Source organism: Aegilops tauschii, chromosome 6 (assembly GCF_002575655.3).
Source record: "Aegilops tauschii subsp. strangulata cultivar AL8/78 chromosome 6, Aet v6.0, whole genome shotgun sequence".
NCBI classification, from domain to species: Eukaryota; Viridiplantae; Streptophyta; class Magnoliopsida; order Poales; family Poaceae; genus Aegilops; species Aegilops tauschii.
Window position 1 is genome coordinate 67,308,103 of NC_053040.3, and position 18,423 is coordinate 67,326,525.

At 44.1% G+C, this 18,423-nt stretch overlaps 1 protein-coding gene across 1 annotated transcript; it reads left to right on the forward strand.

The window, feature by feature from the left end:
- Window positions 1–3,330: 3,330 nt before the first annotated feature.
- LOC141025823 (putative F-box/LRR-repeat protein At3g58880) lies at window positions 3,331–16,512 on the forward strand. Its single transcript, XM_073501749.1, has 5 exons — window positions 3,331–3,516; window positions 15,459–15,935; window positions 16,095–16,229; window positions 16,334–16,384; window positions 16,474–16,512. The coding sequence occupies exons 1-5, from the start codon at window positions 3,331–3,333 to the stop codon at window positions 16,510–16,512; spliced, it is 888 nt and encodes a 295-aa protein (XP_073357850.1).
- Window positions 16,513–18,423: the final 1,911 nt, after the last annotated feature.

Genomic DNA, 18,423 nt, shown 5'->3' on the forward strand with positions numbered 1-18,423 from the left:
TATGTCTTCACACCTGTACTAAGTTTCCGGTTAATACAATTCTAGCATGAATAATAAACATTTATCATGATATAAGGAAATATAAATAACAACTTTATTATTGCCTCTAGGGCATATTTCCTTCATGGCGCGCCCTAGTGGGTTGTGCCCCCTCAGGGCACCCCCCAGGTGGAACCAGGGCCCATTGCCTTCCTTCTGGCCCATAAAAAATCATCGTGGAGTTTCGTGGCATTTGGACTCCGTTTGATATTGATTTCCTGCGATGTAAAAAACATGGAAAAAATTGCAACTGGCACTTGGCACTATGTCAATATGTTAGTACCAAAAATGAGATAAATGATTATAAAACATCCTAGATTGATAATATAACCGCAAGGAAATAATCAAAAATTATAGATACATTGGAGACGTATCAACGCCACTAACGAACTGGGGAGAGCATCGATCATCGTACATCCATTTCCGACTCATCTTCATTAGACAACACCGAAAATACCAAATTAATACAAGTTCATACACACTTATTCTCATAAAACAACATACAAACTCTCTAGCTAAAGCATTTAAATGCACCAACAAATGCAATCAAGATCGCTACTAAGGTAACAATTGATCCAATAACATAATGATACCAAGCCTCACTATCAATGGCATATTTTCTAATCTTTCTAATCTTCAAGCGCGTTTTCTCCATCTTGATCTTGTGATCATCGACGACATCAGCAACATACAACTCCAGTTTCATCTTCTCTTCTTCAATTATTTTTAATTTTTCTTTCAAATACTTGTTTTCTTTTTCAACTAAATTTAACCTCTCGACAAGAGGGTCGGTTGGAATTTCCGGTTCACATACCTCCTAGATAAAAATATCTATGTCAACTTGATGGGCATACTTGTTATAAACACGAAATGCAACAAATAGTTATAAAAGAGAATATACCACATCCGAATCATAAACCGGACGAGGGCCGACGGGGACGGATATCAAAACCATGCCACTATGTATAAAAAAACGTACGGGTAAGAAAATTATACAAGTAACTATATATCTAAATCACACAAACATGATTTTTTATATATATAAAAGATAAGAACAAGAGGCTCACCAAGGTGGTGCCGGCGACGGGACGGTGCGGGCAATCGACGGTGGTTAGGACGGGGACGGGAAGGCACTAAGTAAGTACCACACCTATATATGCAAACTAAGAGTTAATTTGAGCTCAAATTGCATATAAATCAAATAAACAACAACATATAATTACGTCCAAACTAAAACACACAAATCACTATACTTATAGAGCATTGCAAGAGCTAATCTAGCAATGAGAGATAAAAGGACAAAGTTACTAACCTTTGTGATCACTTGGATGGATGGGGGGCCTTCAAATCTTTACAAATTTTGGCACAAATGAAGGATGAGCTCGAGCAATGGGGAAGAATAGAGGAGAGGAACGAATCAAAGGGGAAAACAGAAAGAAACGGGCTCGGGCTCGACAAATGGTTTATATAGAGGCACGTTTAGTCCTGGTTGGTTATACAAACCGGGACTAAAGGTGGGCCTCTAGTACCGGTTCGTGCCACGAACCGGGACTAAAGGGGTTGGTGGGGCCCCAGCCTGACACCAGCCTGCCACCACCTCTTTAGTCCCAGTTCGTGGCACGAACCAGTACTACAGGTTCAACACGAACCGGGACTAATGATGCCCGCCCGCCTAGCCATTGGAACCGGCACTAATGGTCACATTAGTGCCGGTTCGTTTACAAACCAGGACTAATGTGTCTCACGTAGAGTAGTTTTTCTACTAGTGACTCCAGCCTGCATCTACTACTATTACTCTGCACATCGACCGCTATCCAGCATGCATCTAGAGTATTAAGTTCATAAAGAACGGAGTAACGCCTTAAGCAAGATGCAATGATGTAGACAAAGCAAACTCAAGCAATATGAATAAACCCCATCGCTTTACCCTTCATGGCAACGATACAAATACGTGTCATGTCCCTTTTGGTCACTGGGATTGAGCACCGCAAGATCGAACCCATCACAAAGCACCTCTCCCATTGCAAAGATAAATCCGTCTAGTTGGCCAAACCAAACAGATAGATCGAAAAGAAATACAAAGCTATAATAATCATGCATATAAGAATTCAGAAAAGACTCAAATAATATTCATGGATAATCTGATCGTAAACTCACAATTCCTGGAATCCCAACAAACACACCGCAAAAAAGTATTACATCGAATAGAACTCCAAGAACATCAAGGAGAACATAGTATTGAAGATCAAAGAGAGAGAAGAAGCCTACCCCCTGGGCGCGCCCTGGTGGCTTGTGGGCCACTCCTTCATCATCTGGCCTCCTCCTGAAGCTTCTAGGGGTCTCTTATGTCCAGAAAAAATATCGTCAAAAAGCTTCGTGGCATTTGGACTCCGTTTGGTACTGATCTCCTGAAAAAACAAAAACAGGCAAAAAACAGCAACTGGCACTTGGCACTAAGTTAATAGGTTAGTCCCAAAAAATGATATATAATTGCACATGATTGCATATAGAACATCCAATATTGATACTATAATAGCATGGAACAATCAAAAATTATAGATACGTTGGAGACGTATCATGCCGTGCCTTCGAGCCTGGCCGCCTGGGTACCAGCAGCTGCACGCCAGCGTGACGTCTGCGTGCCTTTCTACTCTTTGTGTTCTCTCGTGCTCTTGGGTGCTCTCGGTTAGAGCGTGCTCACAACATATTAGAGTAAACAAGATTGAAACTGAATGGACCATTAGTCATGTTTTCTATTGATTCTCAAGTATATCTGGAAGAGTTGGCAAGAAGATGTGCCTACTTGGAGGCATCCCTTCAGAACACGTGCCTGCTAGCAATAGAGAAAGAAGGGACATGACTGTTTGAAGTTGGACACACCCTTTCCTAATGACTGCTCATTAATTAACAGTAGACATGTGCTAGTTAATTCACTAATTAATTCCTAGCATAGACAAGGGAAAAGTTTAGATATGTTACAAGAAATTGTGACGTGGGGTTGAAAAAAAAGTAGAGAAATTAAAAAGGGTGCATTGTCGCAATGTGAACAAAAAAAGAATGGGTTGTTAATGACGACGCCAGCTGGCGGCCACAGGCAAACGAGGAAAGTAAATATGGATTGCCAATTTGTGCAGAACTCGTCGCCAACCCTAGCTCTCCGTCTCGGATCCAGATCTCCCCTCTCCACCATTCCCCAATTGCGTGAGTGCGCCGATGTTGCCAGGAGGCCCTGAGTGGTGACTAGTGCACCCAGTACTGCGGCCAAATCGCCCTTCTCCTTGCCCGCCGGCCATGGACCAGCGAGAATCCCATGAAGCCACGGGCCATGATAACACCGTCGATGATTTCATCAGTGGGCTACCCGACGACATCCTCGGCACCATAATCTCCCTCCTCCCCACCAAGGACGGCGGTCGCACACCGGCCCTCTCCCGCCGATGGCGCTATTTGTGGCGCTCCACGCCTCTCAACCTCGAGGTCCGCAACCCCGTGGTGTCCACATCCCCAGCTCCTCTGTCCACCCCGCCGTTGTCTCCAAGGTAATATCCAAACATTTTGGCCCCGCTCGGCGATTCTGCTTCCAGAACCTCCTCCCCGGTGACCTATATGTTGGGGAACGTAGTAATAATTCAAAAAATTTCCTACGCATCACCAAGATCAATCTAGGAGATGCTAGCAACGAGAGAGAGGGAGTGCATCTTCATACCCTTGAAGATCGCTAAGGGGAAGCGTTACAAGAACGCGGTTGATGGAGTCGTACTCGCGGCGATTCAAATCGTGGAAGATCCGATCTAGCGCCGAACAAACGGCGCCTCCGCGTTCAACACACGTACAGCCCGGGGACGTCTCCTCCTTCTTGATCTAGAAAGGGGAGAGGAGAAGTTGAGGGAGATCTCCGGTAGCACGACGGCATGGTGGCAATGGAGCTCGTGGTTCTCCGGCAGGGCTTCGCCAAGCACTACGGAGGAGGAGGAGATGTATGAGGAGCAAGGGGCTGCGCCAAGGGAAGGGTATGGCTGCCCTCCGACCCCCTCACTATATATGGGGGGAAGGGGAGAGGGGGCCGGCCCCTCTAGATGCATCTAGAGGAGGAGGCGGCGGCTAGGGGAAACCCTAGATGGGTTTGGGCGCCCCCACCCCCTAGGAAACTTGCCCCCCCAGCCGGGAGGGGCGGCTGCCCTAGGGGTGGCGCCCCCACCTCTCCTGGTTACGTGAGAGGGGTTGGGAGGGGCGCACAACCCCTTAGTGGGCTGGTTTGCCCCTTCCCCTTGGCCCATAAGGCCCCCCAACGCTTGCCGGGACTTTCGAAACCCCTTTCGGACATGCTGGCCATAGCATGGTACCCCCGGAACAATTCCGGACTCCAATACCCTTCGTCCAATATACCGATCTTCACCTCCGGACCATTCCGGAGCTCCTCGGCATGTCCGGGATCTCATCCGGGACTCCGAACAACCTTCGGTAACCACATACTATTTCCCATAACAACTCCAGCGTCACCGAACCTTAAGTGTGTAGACCCTACGGGTTCGGGAACCCTGCAGACATGACCGAGACACTTAGCAACTGAACCGGTATCTAATACCCTGGTGCTACTAGGAGTACTAGTAAAGTACACATTAATATAAAGTATATCCAATATACTTCTGTCGACCTTGCCAGCCTTCTCATCTATGAAGTATCTAGGGTAGTTCTGCTTCAGTGACCATTACCCTCATTTCAGAAGCACTTAGTCTCGGGTTTGGGTTCAACCTTGGGTTTCTTCACTAGAGCAGCAACTGATTTGCCATTTCATGAAGTATCCCTTTCTTGCCCTTGCCCTTTTTGAAACTAGTGGTTTTACTAACCATCAACAATTGATGCTCCCACTTGATTTCTACTTTCGCGGTGTCAAACATCACGAATAGCTCAAGGATCATCATATCTATCCCTGATATGTTATAGTTCATCACGAAGCTCTAGTAGCTTGGTGGCAGTGACTTTGGAGAACCATCACTATCTAATCTGGAAGATTAACTCCCACTCGATTCAAGCGATTGTAGTACTCAGACAATCTGAGCACATGCTCAACGATTGAGCTTTTCTCCCTTAGTTTGCAGGCTTCAGAAACTTGTCAGAGGTCTCATACCTCTTGATGTGGGCACTAGTCTGAAATCCCAATTTCAGTCTTTGGAACATCTCATATGTTATGTGACATTTCAAAAACGTCTTTGGCGCCTCAATTCTAATCCGTTAGCATTACGCACTGAACTATCACGTAGTCATCAAAACGTGTATGTCAGATGTTCGCAACATCCACAGATGACGCTCGAGGTTCAGCACACCGAGCGGTGCATTAAGGACATAAGCCTTCTGCGCAGCAATGAGGACAATCCTCAGTATACGGACCCAGTCCGCATAATTGCTACTGTCGACTTTCAACTAAATTTTCTCTAGGAACATATCTTAAGCAGTAGAACCGAAGCGTAAGCTATGACATAATTTGCAAAGACCTTTTGACTTTGTTCATGATAATTAAGTTCATCTGATTATTTAATGAACTCCCACTTAGATAGACATCCCTCTAGTCATCTAAGTGATACATGATCCGAATCGACTAGACCGTGTCCGATCATCACGTGAGACGGACTAGTCATCAACGGTGAACATCTCCATGTTGATCGTATCTACTATACCACTCATGTTCGACCTTTTGGTCTGTTGTGTTTCGAGGCCATGTCTGTACATGCTAGGCTCGTCAAAGTCAACCTAAGTATTTCGCATGTGTAAATCTGGCTTACACCCGTTGTATGCGAACGTTAGAATCTATCACACCCGATCATCACGTGGTGCTTCGAAACAACGAACCTTCGCAACGGTGCACAGTTAGGGGGAACACATCTCTTGAAATTTTAGTGAGGGATCATCTTATTTATGCTATCGTCGTTCTAAGCAAATAAGATGTAAACATGACAAACATCACATGCAAATCATAAAGTGACATGATATGGCCAGTATCATCTTGTGCCTTTTGATCTCCATCTTCGAGGCGCGGCATGATCACCTTCGTCACCGGCATGACACCATGATATCCATCATCATGATCTCCATCATCATGATCTCCATCATCGTGTCTTCATGAAGTTGTCTCGCCAACTATTACCTCTACTACTATGGCTAACGGTTAGCTATAAAGTAAAGTAATTACATGGCGTTTTTCATTGACACGCAGGTCATACAATAAATTAAGACAACTCCTATGGCTCCTGCCGGTTGTCATACTCATCGACATACAAGTCGTGATTCCTATTATAAGAACATGATCAATCTCATACATCACATATATATAATTCATCACATCCTTTTGGCCATATCACATCACATAGCATACCCTGCAAAAACAAGTTAGACGTCCTCTAATTGTTGTTGCATGCTTTACGTGGGTGCTATGGGTTTCTAGCAAGAATGTTTCTTACCTATGCAAAAGCCACAACGGTGATATGCCAATTGCTATTTACCCTTCATAAGGACCCTCTTCATCGAATCCGATCCGACTAAAGAGGGAGAGACAGACACCCGCTAGCCACCTTATGCATCAAGTGCATGTGAGTCGGTGGACCTGTCTCACGTAAGAGTACGTGTAAGGTCGGTCCGGGCCGCTTCATCCCACAATGCCGCTGAATCAAGATAAGACTAGTAACGGCAAGCAAATTGACCAAATCATCGCCCACAACTACTTTGTGTTCTACTCGTGCATAGAATCTACGCATAGACCTAGCTCTGATACCACTGTTGGGAACGTAGTAATAATTCAAAAAAAATCCTACTTGACACCAAGATCAATCTAGGAGATGCTAGCAACGAGAGAGAGGGAGTGCATCTTCATACAAGAACGTGGTTGATGGAGTCGTACTCGCGGCGATTCAAATCGCGGAAGATCCGATTTAGCGCCGAACGGACGGCGCCTCGGCGTTCAACACACGTACAGCCCGGGGACGTCTCCTCCTTCTTGATCCAGCAAGGGGAGAGGAGAAGTTGAGGGAGAACTCCAGCAGCACGACGGCATGGTGGCAATGGAGCTCGTGGTTCTTCGGCAGGGCTTCGCCAAGCACTACGGAGGAGGAGGAGATGTATGAGGAGGAAGGGGCTGCGCCAAGGGAAGGGTATGGCTGCCCTCCCACCCCCTCACTATATATAGGGGGAAAGGGAGAGGGGGCCGGCCCCTCCAGATGCATCTAGAGGAGGAGGCGGCGGCCAGGGGAAACCCTAGATGTGTTTGGGCGCCCCCACCACCTAGGAGACTTGCCCCCCAAGCCGGGAGGGGCGGCTGCCCTAGGGATGGCGCCCCCACCTCTCCTGGTTACCTGAGAGGGGTTTGGAGGGGTGCACAACCCGTTAGTGGGCTGGTTTGCCCCTTCCCCTTGGCCCATAAGGTCCCCCAACGCTAGCCGGGGCCTCCGAAACCCCTTTCGGACATGCTGGCCATAGCCTGGTACCCCCGGAACAATTCCGGACTCCAATACCCTTCGTCCAATATACCGATCTTCACCTCCGGACCATTCCGGAGCTCCTCGTCATGTTCGGGATCTCATCCGGTACTCCGAACAACCTTCGGTAACCACATACTATTTCCCATAACAACTCTAGCGTCACCGAACCTTAAGTGTGTAGACCCTACGGGTTCGGGAACCATGCAGACATGACCGAGACATTCTCCGGCCAATAACCAACAGCGGGATCTGGATACCCATGTTGGCTCCCACATGTTCCATGATGATCTCATCGGATGAACCACTATGTCGGGGATTCGATCAATCTCGTATACAATTCCCTTTGTCTATCGGTTTGTTACTTGCCCGAGATTCGATCGTCGGTATCCCAATACCTTGTTCAATCTCGTTACCGGCAAGTCTCTTTACTCGTTCCATAACGGATGATCCCGTGGCTAACTCCTTAGTCACATTGAGCTCATTATGATGATGCATTACCGAGTGGGCCCAGAGATACCTCTCCGTCATACGGAGTGACAAATCCCAGTCTCGATTCGTGCCAACCCAACAGACACTTTCGGAGATACCTGTAATGCACCTTTATAGCCACCCAGTTACGTTGTGACGTTTGGTACACCCAAAGCATTCCTATGGTATCCGGGAGTTGCACAATCTCATGGTCTAAGGAAATGATACTTGACATTAGAAAAGCTCTTAGCAAACGAACTACATGATCTTGTGCTATGCTTAGGATTGGGTCTTGTCCATCACATCATTCTCCTAATGATGTGATCCCGTTATCAGTGACATCCAAGGTCCATGGTCAGGAAACCATAACCATCTATTGATCAACAAGCTAGTCAACTAGAGGCTTACTAGGGACATGTTGTGGTCTATGTATTCACACATGTATTACGGTTTCCAGTTAATACAATTATAGCATGAACAATAGACAATTATCATGAACAATGAAATATAATAATAACCATTTTATTATTGCCTCTAGGGCATATTTCTAACAGTCTCCCACTTGCACTATAGTCAATAATCTAGTTCACATCACCATGTGATTAACACTCAAAGTTCACATCGCCATGTGACTAATACCCAAGAATTTACTAGAGTCAATAATCTAGTTCACATCACCATGTGATTAACACTCAATGAGTTCTAGGGTTTGATCATGTTATGCTTACGAGAGAGGTTTTAGTCAACGGTTCTGCAACATTCAGATCCGTGTGTGCTTTACAAATCTCTATGTCATCTTGTAGATGCAGCTACCACGCGCTACTTGGAGCTATTCCAAATAACTGCTCTACTATACGAATCCGGTTTACTACTCAGAGTCATCCGGATTAGTGTCAAAGTTTGCATCGACGTAACCCTTTACGACGAACTCCTTTTCCACCTCCATAATCGAGAAAATTCATTACTCCACTAGATACTAAGGATAAGTTCGACCGCTGTCATGTGATCCATTCCTGGATCACTATTGTACCCCTTGCCTAACTCATGGCAAGGCACACTTCAGGTGCGGTATGCAGCATAGCATACTGTAGAGCCTACGTCTAAAGCATAGAGGACGACCTTCGTCCTTTCTCTCTCTTCTGCCGTGGTCAGGTCTTGAGTCTTACTCAATACTCACACCTTGTAACACAGCCAAGAACTCCTTCTTTGCTGATCTATTTTGAACACCTTCAAAATCTTGTCACGGTATGTATTCATTTGAAAGTACTATTAAGCGTTTTTGATCTATCCTTATAGATCTTGATGCTCAATGTTCAAGTAGCTTAATCCAGGTTTTCCATTGAAAAACACTTTTCAAATAACCCTGTATGCTTTCCAGAAATTCTACATCATTTCTGAACAACAATATGTTAACAACATATACTCATCAAAAATTCTATAGTGCTCCCACTCACTTCTTTGGAAATACAAGTTTCTCATAAACTTTGTATAAACCCAAAATCTTTGATCATCTCATCAAAGCGTACATTCCAACTCCGAGATGCTTACTCCAGTCCTTAGAAGGATTGCTAGAGCTTTGCATACTTGTTAGCATCTTTCAGGATTGATAAAACTTTCTGGTTGTATCACATACAACCTTTCCTCAAGAAAATCGTCGAGGAAACAATGTTTTGACATCCTATCTGCAAGATTTCATAAATAATGCAGTAACTGCTAATATAATTCCAACAGACTCTTAGCATCGCTACGAGTGAGAAAGTCTCATCGCAGTGAACTCCTTGAACTTGTCGGAAAACATCTTAACGACAAGTCAAGATTTCTTAATGGTGACACTCATTGTCTGTCTTCCTTTTAAAATCCATCTGCACCCAACAGCCTTACAACCATCAAGTAGTTCTTCCAAAGTCTATACTTTGTTTTTTATACATGGATCCTCTCTCGGATTTTATGGCCTCGAGCCATTCGTCGGAATCCGGGCCCACCATCGCTTCTCCATAGCTCGTAGGTTCATTGTTGTCTAGCAACATGACTTCCAAGACAGGATTATGTACCACTGTGAAGTAGTACGCATCCTTGTCGTCCTACGAGGTTTGGTAGTGACTTGATCGGAAGTTTCATGATCACTATCATAAGCTTCCACTTCAATTGGTGTAGGTGCCACAGGAACAACTTCTTGTGCCCTGCTACACACTAGTTGAAGTGATGGTTCAATAACCTCATCAAGTCTCCACCATCCTCCCACTCAATTCTTTCGAGAGAAAAATTTTCTCGAGAAAGGACCCATTTCTAGAAACAATCACTTTTGCTTCCAGATCTGAAATAGGAGGTATACCCAACTGTTTTGGGTATTCTATGAAGATGCATTTATCCGCTTTGGGTTCGAGCTTATCAGCCTGAAACTTTTTCACATAAGTGCGCAGCCCCAAACTTTTAAGAAACGACAGCTTAGATTTCTCTAAACCATAGTTCATACGGTGTCGTCTCAACGGAATTGTGTGGTGCCCTATTTAAAGTGAATGCGGTTGTCTCTAATGCCTAACCCATAAACGATAGTGTAATTCGATAAGAGACATCATGGTATGCACCATATCCAATAGGGTGCAATTATGATGTTCGGACAAACCATCACAGTATGGTGTTCCAGGCGGTATTAGTTGTGAAACAATTTCCACAATGTCTTAATTGTGTGCCAAACTCGTAACTCAGATATTCATCTCTATGATCATATCACAGACATTTTATCCTCTTGTCACGACGATCTTCAACTTCACTATGAAATTACTTGAACCTTTTAATAATTCAGACTTGTGTTTCATCAAGTAAATATACTTAGCATCTACTCAAATCATGTGTGAAGTAAGAACATAACGATATCCACCGCATGCCTCAGCACTCATTGGAGTGCACACATCAAAATGTATTACATCCAACAAGTTTCTTTCTTGTTCCATCTCACTGAAAACGAGGCCTTTCAGTCATCTTGCCCCTGTGGTATGATTTGCATGTCTCAAGTGATTCAAAATCAAGTGATCCCAAACGATCCATCTGTATGGAGTTTCTTCATGCATATCTACCAATAGACATGGTTCGCATGTCTCAATCTTTTCAAAAACGAGTGAGTCCAAAGATCCATCAACAGGGAGCTTCTTCATGCGTTTTATACCAATATGACTCAAATGGCAGTGCCACAAGTTTGTGGTACTATCATTACTATCTTATATATTTTGGCATGAACATGTGTATCACTACGATCGAGATTCAATAAACCATTCATTTTAGGTGCAAGACCATTGAAGGTATTATTCAAATAAATAGAGTAACCATTATTCTCCTTAAATGAATAACCGTATTGCGATAAACATAATCCAATCATGTCTATGCTCAACGCAAACACCAAATAACAATTATTTAGGTTTAACACCAATCTCGATGGTAGACGGAGCATGCTCTGCTTGATCACATCAACCTTGGAAACACTTCCAACACATATCGTCATCTCACCTTTAGCTAGTCTCCGTTTATTCCGCAGCTTTTATTTCGAGTTACTAACACTTAGCAACCGAACCGGTATCTAATACCCTGGTGCTACTAGGAGTACTAGTAAAGTACACATTAATATAATGTATATCCAATATAGTTCTGTCGACCTTGCCAGCCTTCTCATCTACGAAGTATCTAGGGTAGTTCTGCTTCAGTGACTGTTCCCCTCATTTCAGAAGCACTTAGTCTCGGGCTTGGGTTCAACCTTGGGTTTCTTCACTAGAGCAGCAACTGATTTGCCATTTCATGAAGTATCCCTTTCTTGCCCTTGCCCTTTTTGAAACTAGTGGTTTTACTAACCATCAACAATTGATGCTCCCACTTGATTTCTACTTTCGCGGTATCAAACATCGCGAATAGCTCAAGGATCATCATATCTATCCCTGATATGTTATAGTTCATCACGAAGCTCTAGTAGCTTGGTGGCAGTGACTTTGGAGAACCATCACTATCTCATCTGGAAGATTAACTCCCACTCGGTTCAAGCGATTGTAGTACTCAGACAACCTGAGCACATGCTCAACGATTGAGCTTTTCTCCCTTAGTTTGCAGGCTTAAGAAACTTGTCAGAGGTCTCATACCTCTTGACGTGGGCACTAGTCTGAAATCCCAATTTTAGTCTTTGGAACATCTCATATGTTATGCGAAGTTTCAAAAACGTCTTTGGCGCCTCAATTCTAAAATGTTAGCATTACGCACTGAACTATCACGTAGTCATCAAAACGTGTATGTCAGATGTTCGCAACATCCACAGATGACGCTCGAGGTTCAGCACACCGAGCGGTGCATTAAGGACATAAGCCTTCTGCGCAGCAATGAGGAAAATCCTCAGTATACGGACCCAGTCCGCATAATTGCTACTGTCAACTTTCAACTAAATTTTCTCTAGGAACATATCTTAAGAAGTAGAACCAAAGCGTAAGCTATGACATAATTTGCAAAGACCTTTTGACTATGTTCATGATAATTAAGTTCATCTGATTATTTAATGAACTCCCACTTAGATAGACATCCCTCTAGTCATCTAAGTGATACATGATCCGAATCGACTAGACCGTGTCCGATCATCACGTGAGACGGACTAGTCATCAACGGTGAACATCTCCATGTTGATCGTATCTACTATACGACTCATGTTCGACCTTTCGGTCTCTTGTGTTTCGAGGCCATGTCTGTACATGCTAGGCTCGTCAAGTCAACCTAAGTGTTTCGCATGTGTAAATATGGCTTACACCCATTGTATCCGAATGTTAGAATCTATCACACCCGATCATCACGTGGTGCTTCGAAACAACGAACCTTCGTAACAGTGCACAGTTAGGGGGAACACATCTCTTGAAATTTTAGTGAGGGATCATCTTATTTATGCTATCGTCGTTCTAAGCAAATAAGATGTAAACATGACAAACATCACATGCAAATCATAAAGTGACATGATATGGCCAGTATCATCTTGTGCCTTTTGATCTCCATCTTCGAGGCGCGGCATGATCACCTTCGTCACCGGCATGACACCATGATCTCCATCATCATGATCTCCATCATCGTGTCTTCATGAAGTTGTCTCGCCAACTATTACCTCTACTACTATGGCTAACGGTTAGCAATAAAGTAAAGTAATTACATGGCATTTTTCATTGACACGCAGGTCATACAATAAATTAAGACAACTCCTATGGCTCCTGCCGGTTGTCATACTCATCGACATACAAGTCGTGATTCCTATTACAAGAACATGATCAATCTCATACATCACATATATATAATTCATCACATCCTTTTGGCCATATCACATCACATAGCATACCCTGCAAAAACAAGTTAGACGTCCTCTAATTGTTGTTGCATGCTTTACGTGGGTGCTATGGGTTTCTAGCAAGAACGTTTCTTACCTACGCAAAAGCCACAACGGTGATATGCCAATTGCTATTTACCCTTCATAAGGACCCTCTTCATCGAATTCGATCCGACTAAAGTGGGAGAGACAGACACCCGCTAGCCACCTTATGCATCAAGTGCATGTCAGTCGGTGGAACCTGTCTCACGTAAGAGTACGTGTAAGGTCGGTCCGGGCCGCTTCATCCCACAATGCCGCCGAATCAAGATAAGACTAGTAACGGCAAGCAAATTGACCAAACCATCGCCCACAACTACTTTGTGTTCTACTCGTGCATAGAATCTATGCATAGACCTAGCTCTGATACCACTGTTGGGAACGTAGTAATAATTCAAAAAAATTCCTACGTGTCACCAAGATCAATCTAGGAGATGCTTGCAACGAGAGAGAGGGAGTGCATCTTCATACCCTTGAAGATCGCTAAGCGGAAGCGTTACAAGAACGCGGTTGATGGAGTCGTACTCGCGGCGATTAAAATCGCGGAAGATCCGATTTAGCGCCGAACGGACGGCGCCTCGGCGTTCAACACACGTACAGCCCGGGGACGTCTCCTCCTTCTTGATCCAGCAAGGGGAGAGGAGAAGTTGAGGGAGAACTCCAGCAGCACGACGGCATGGTGGCAATGGAGCTCGTGGTTCTCCGGCAGGGCTTCGCCAAGCACTACGGAGGAGGAGGAGATGTATGAGCAGGAAGGGGCTGCGCCAAGGGAAGGGTATGGCTGCCCTCCCACCCCCTCACTATATATAGGGGGAAGGGGAGAGGGGGCCGGCCCCTCTAGATGCATCTAGAGGAGGAGGCGGCGGCCAGGGGAAACCCTAGATGGGTTTGGGCGCCCCCACCCCCTAGGAAACTTGCCCCCCAAGCCGGGAGGGGCGGCTGCCCTAGGGATGGCGCCCCCACCTCTTCTGGTTACGTGAGAGGGGTTGGGAGGGGTGCACAGCCCCTTAGTGGGCTGGTTTGCCCCTTCCCCTTGGCCCATACGGCCCCCCAATGCTTGCCGGGGCCTCCGAAACCCCTTTCGGACATGCTGGCCATAGCCTGGTACCCCCGGAACAATTTCGGACTCCAATACCCTTCGTCCAATATACCGATCTTCACCTCCGGACCATTCCGGAGCTCCTCGTCATGTTCGGGATCTCATCCGGTACTCCGAACAACCTTCGGTAACCACATACTATTTCCCATAACAACTCTAGCGTCACCGAACCTTAAGTGTGTAGACCCTACGGGTTCGGGAACCATGCAGACATGACCGAGACATTCTCCGGCCAATAACCAACAGCGGGATCTGGATACCCATGTTGGCTCCCACATGTTCCACGATGATATCATCGGATGAACCACGATGTTGGGGATTCGATCAATCTCGTATACAATTCCCTTTGTCTATCGGTATGTTACTTGCCCGAGATTCGATCGTCGGTATCCCAATACCTCGTTCAATCTCGTTACCGGCAAGTCTCTTTACTCGTTCTGTAACGCATGATCCCGTGGCTAACTCCTTAGTCACATTGAGCTCATTATGATGATGCATTACCGAGTGGGCCCAGAGATACCTCTCCGTCATACGGAGTGACAAATCCCAGTCTCGATTCGTGCCAACCCAACAGACACTTTCGGAGATACCTGTAATGCACCTTTATAGCCACCCAGTTACGTTGTGACGTTTGGTACACCCAAAGCATTCCTACGGTATCCGGGAGTTGCACAATCTCATGGTCTAAGGAAATGATACTTGACATTAGAAAAGCTCTTAGCAAACGAACTACACGATCTTGTGCTATGCTTAGGATTGGGTCTTGTCCATCACATCATTCTCCTAATGATGTGATCCCGTTATCAATGACATCCAATGTCCATGCTCAGGAAACCATAACCATCTATTGATCAACGAGCTAGTCAACTAGAGGCTTACTAGGGACAAGTTGTGGTCTATGTATTCACACATGTATTACGGTTTCCAGTTAATACAATTATAGCATGAACAATAGACAATTATCATGAACAAGGAAATATAATAATAACCATTTTATTATTGCCTCTAGGGCATATTTCCAACACTATACGCCCAGGTGGAGGACTGGTTCAACTCCCAAGCCCTCACTGGCCTCCAGGAGCTCGATATCAGCTACCATCGGTTCCATCAGACATACCCACTGCCGCCATCCGCACTCCGCTCTGCAGCCACCCTCCTCATTGCCAAGATCGGCAATTGTGTTTTCCCCAACAAGATTGTGTCATCCTTGAACTTTCCCCTCCTCAAGCAGCTCACCCTATTTTACATTTCCTTCTCAGTGGACGGCTTCCACAGATTGCTTTCTAGATGCCATGCCTTGGAGAGCTTAGACATGTCTAATGTTCGTGGTGTGGGTTGCCTCCATGTTAGCTCGCCAACTCTTAGGAGCATCGGTTTCCATGATAGTGCTAGTAAAAAAGCAGAACTGGTCATAGAGGATGCTCCTCGCCTTGTGAGGTTACTACTACCTTTTGGTTGCCTTGATTATGATTGTGTATCTATCCGGGTAATTAGAGCGCCTAAATTGGAGATATTGGGCCCTTTCTTGCATGTATTTTCCAAGCTACTAGTGTCCCAGTTAGCAGTAGTAACATCATCCTCTACTATTGCATTTGGCGGTACATGGGGATAACTTTTTGTAATGTTGACTGTATGTTATATTCAGGAAATAAGCCCAATTAGCTTGGCAAATTGCATGCGCACTGTGAAGGTTTTCTCTCTCGGGTCTTCTGGCCTTGAATTGGACGCAGTTCTTAACATCCTCACGTGGTTCCCCTTTATGGAAAAGCTCTACATAATTGTGAGTACTCATCTTCCCCTGCTTTAAATGTTTGATTTGCTTGACATATTATCTCATCCAGTTTGCAACAAATTTAACATGTACTTCTAATTTTCATTTTCTAGTTCCACAAACACAAGGAGATGGATAATGGAAATGAGCCTCGGTATGACCCAGTACATCCAATTGAATGCCTCGAGACTCATCTAAAAAAAGTGGTGTTTAAGTCATTCGTAGGCCATGATAAACAAGTTAACTTTGCCAGGTTCTTTATTTTGAATGCAAAGGTGCTAAACAAAATTGAATTTGATGTATATGGTAGCAGTGTATTAGTGGATTATCAACACATGCTGCTAAAAGTGGAAAACAGAGCTTCCCGAGATGCTTAGTTTGAATTCAGGAGTAAATATCGTAGTGCAGACTATGATATCGGCAAGCATATCCATGATTTGTCAGCGGCTGACCCCTTTGGATAGCCATGGACATGATTTGATGCCAGAAGATTGCACTACCCTAGTGTCTTGTGCTCATTTTGTAGCTGACATTTATGCCTCAAGATTGCATCACTCTCCACATAAGTCTTTTTTATGTCTAAACTAAAGTTTGTTTGTAATTCCTATACCTTATGAAGTTATCCCTATTAAAAGCAACAGATCTTTGATGATGCAAAAATAAGTGCACTGCAGAAAATATTTGTTGGGAAAGAATACAAAAATATTATGCTACCAATATTTTTTTTAAATATCAATCTTTTGACTCATATGCACATGCTTTTTAGTCATATTTCAAGTGTTCATCCTGCCTACTTTTGGATTGTTGTACGGATTAGAATGTATTAGTGTTGTCCTAAAATTGCTCTTCATTATAAGTAATGGTGGTGAAAAACTAGATCTGAGTGTTTTACTGTTGCATTTGAAAAAAAATAGAAAATATCAGATTTCCTGAATGCTCCCTCCATTCCAAATTAGTTAATTTAGATTTGTCTAGATACGAAATCTGAGTCAACTAATTCGGGTAGTTGATTTAGATTTGTCTAGAGACGTTTTTCGTGTCTAGATACATCTGTATCTTGACAAATCTGAGTCAACTAATTCCGGACGGAAGGAGTACATGATAAACAATTATAAACTTTGTTGTGTTGAACATATACTCATTTTTCTATTTTTTATGTGCATGTGTTCAACACTACTATAAAATTCTATTTGAACCGACCTTAACAAAAGTAGGTAAGCTAAATGGTGAAACATGTTAATGCAGTTCCACTTTATAGAATTATCATTATCTATGATAATTTCGGTAGTTATCTAACTAAATCCATGGGACGTGATGATGGATTGAACACATGTTAAAATATGTGATGCTAAGGGCACATGGGAGGGTGATAATAGAAGGTTCTATATTACCTAGAAAATATGTATCCATGAAGTGTATAGCGCCAAAAGTAATCGAAGCAATATAATTTGTATTCTTAAGTGATTTAAGGTTCCTTATATATGATGTAAAGACCATGGGTAATAGAAGCTTCCATTACCAAAAGAAATATGTAAAAATGAGTGGTCTAATAAAATCCAACTAAAGCAATATAATTCATATTCTCAAGTGATTTATGTTTCCTTCCATATTTGTATATGTATATATAGAAAATTTTATTTACTGGTTTGGCTAAAATTATATGTGAACATAGCTACCCTGTGCAACTAGTAATTGGAGTTACTTTTCTCATGGAACTGCTTGATTGACATACCTGTACTATATGACCTATTGCGCCCTTGGCACAAAAAGCAAATGCAGCTTAAAAGTCAGGTGAACTATTTTTGTTACTTTTTTTATGCGCATAAATAGGATTAATTGAATATGACTATAAGGCAAAATAGTAACTGTCCTACCCGGTCTCTCAAGAAGACCCACCAAGTACACCCGACCGGGTTCGATAAACACATCAAGTTTGGCAGCCTGGACTACATCCCTCAACATTGAGGATGAATAATGTCGAAGTTGGCTGTTCTCAACACACAATCCAACCCGGCTCACAAAAACAACCGAATAAGCCACGGAGCCCGCTGCTCAGGGGTCCGGAATGCGTAGATCAAGGGCGAGCCCGGGGCCACCTCGTCTGCCGCCTGTCGCCCTTGCCCTATGTTGTGTCGCCCCCTGCATTGGTGGTGTCCGGGAACGCACGGTTGGGTGGAGTGTATGTCCTCATGGTTAGTGTCTG

Coding starts and splice junctions, on each gene's coding strand:
- LOC141025823 (XM_073501749.1), top strand. CDS start 3,331: ATGGACCAGCGAGAATCCCATGAAGCCACGGGCCATGATAACACCGTC. Junction 15,936..16,094: donor ATGATTGTGTATCTATCCGG/GTAATTAGAGCG, acceptor TGTTATATTCAG/GAAATAAGCCCAATTAGCTT. Junction 16,230..16,333: donor TGGAAAAGCTCTACATAATT/GTGAGTACTCAT, acceptor TTCATTTTCTAG/TTCCACAAACACAAGGAGAT.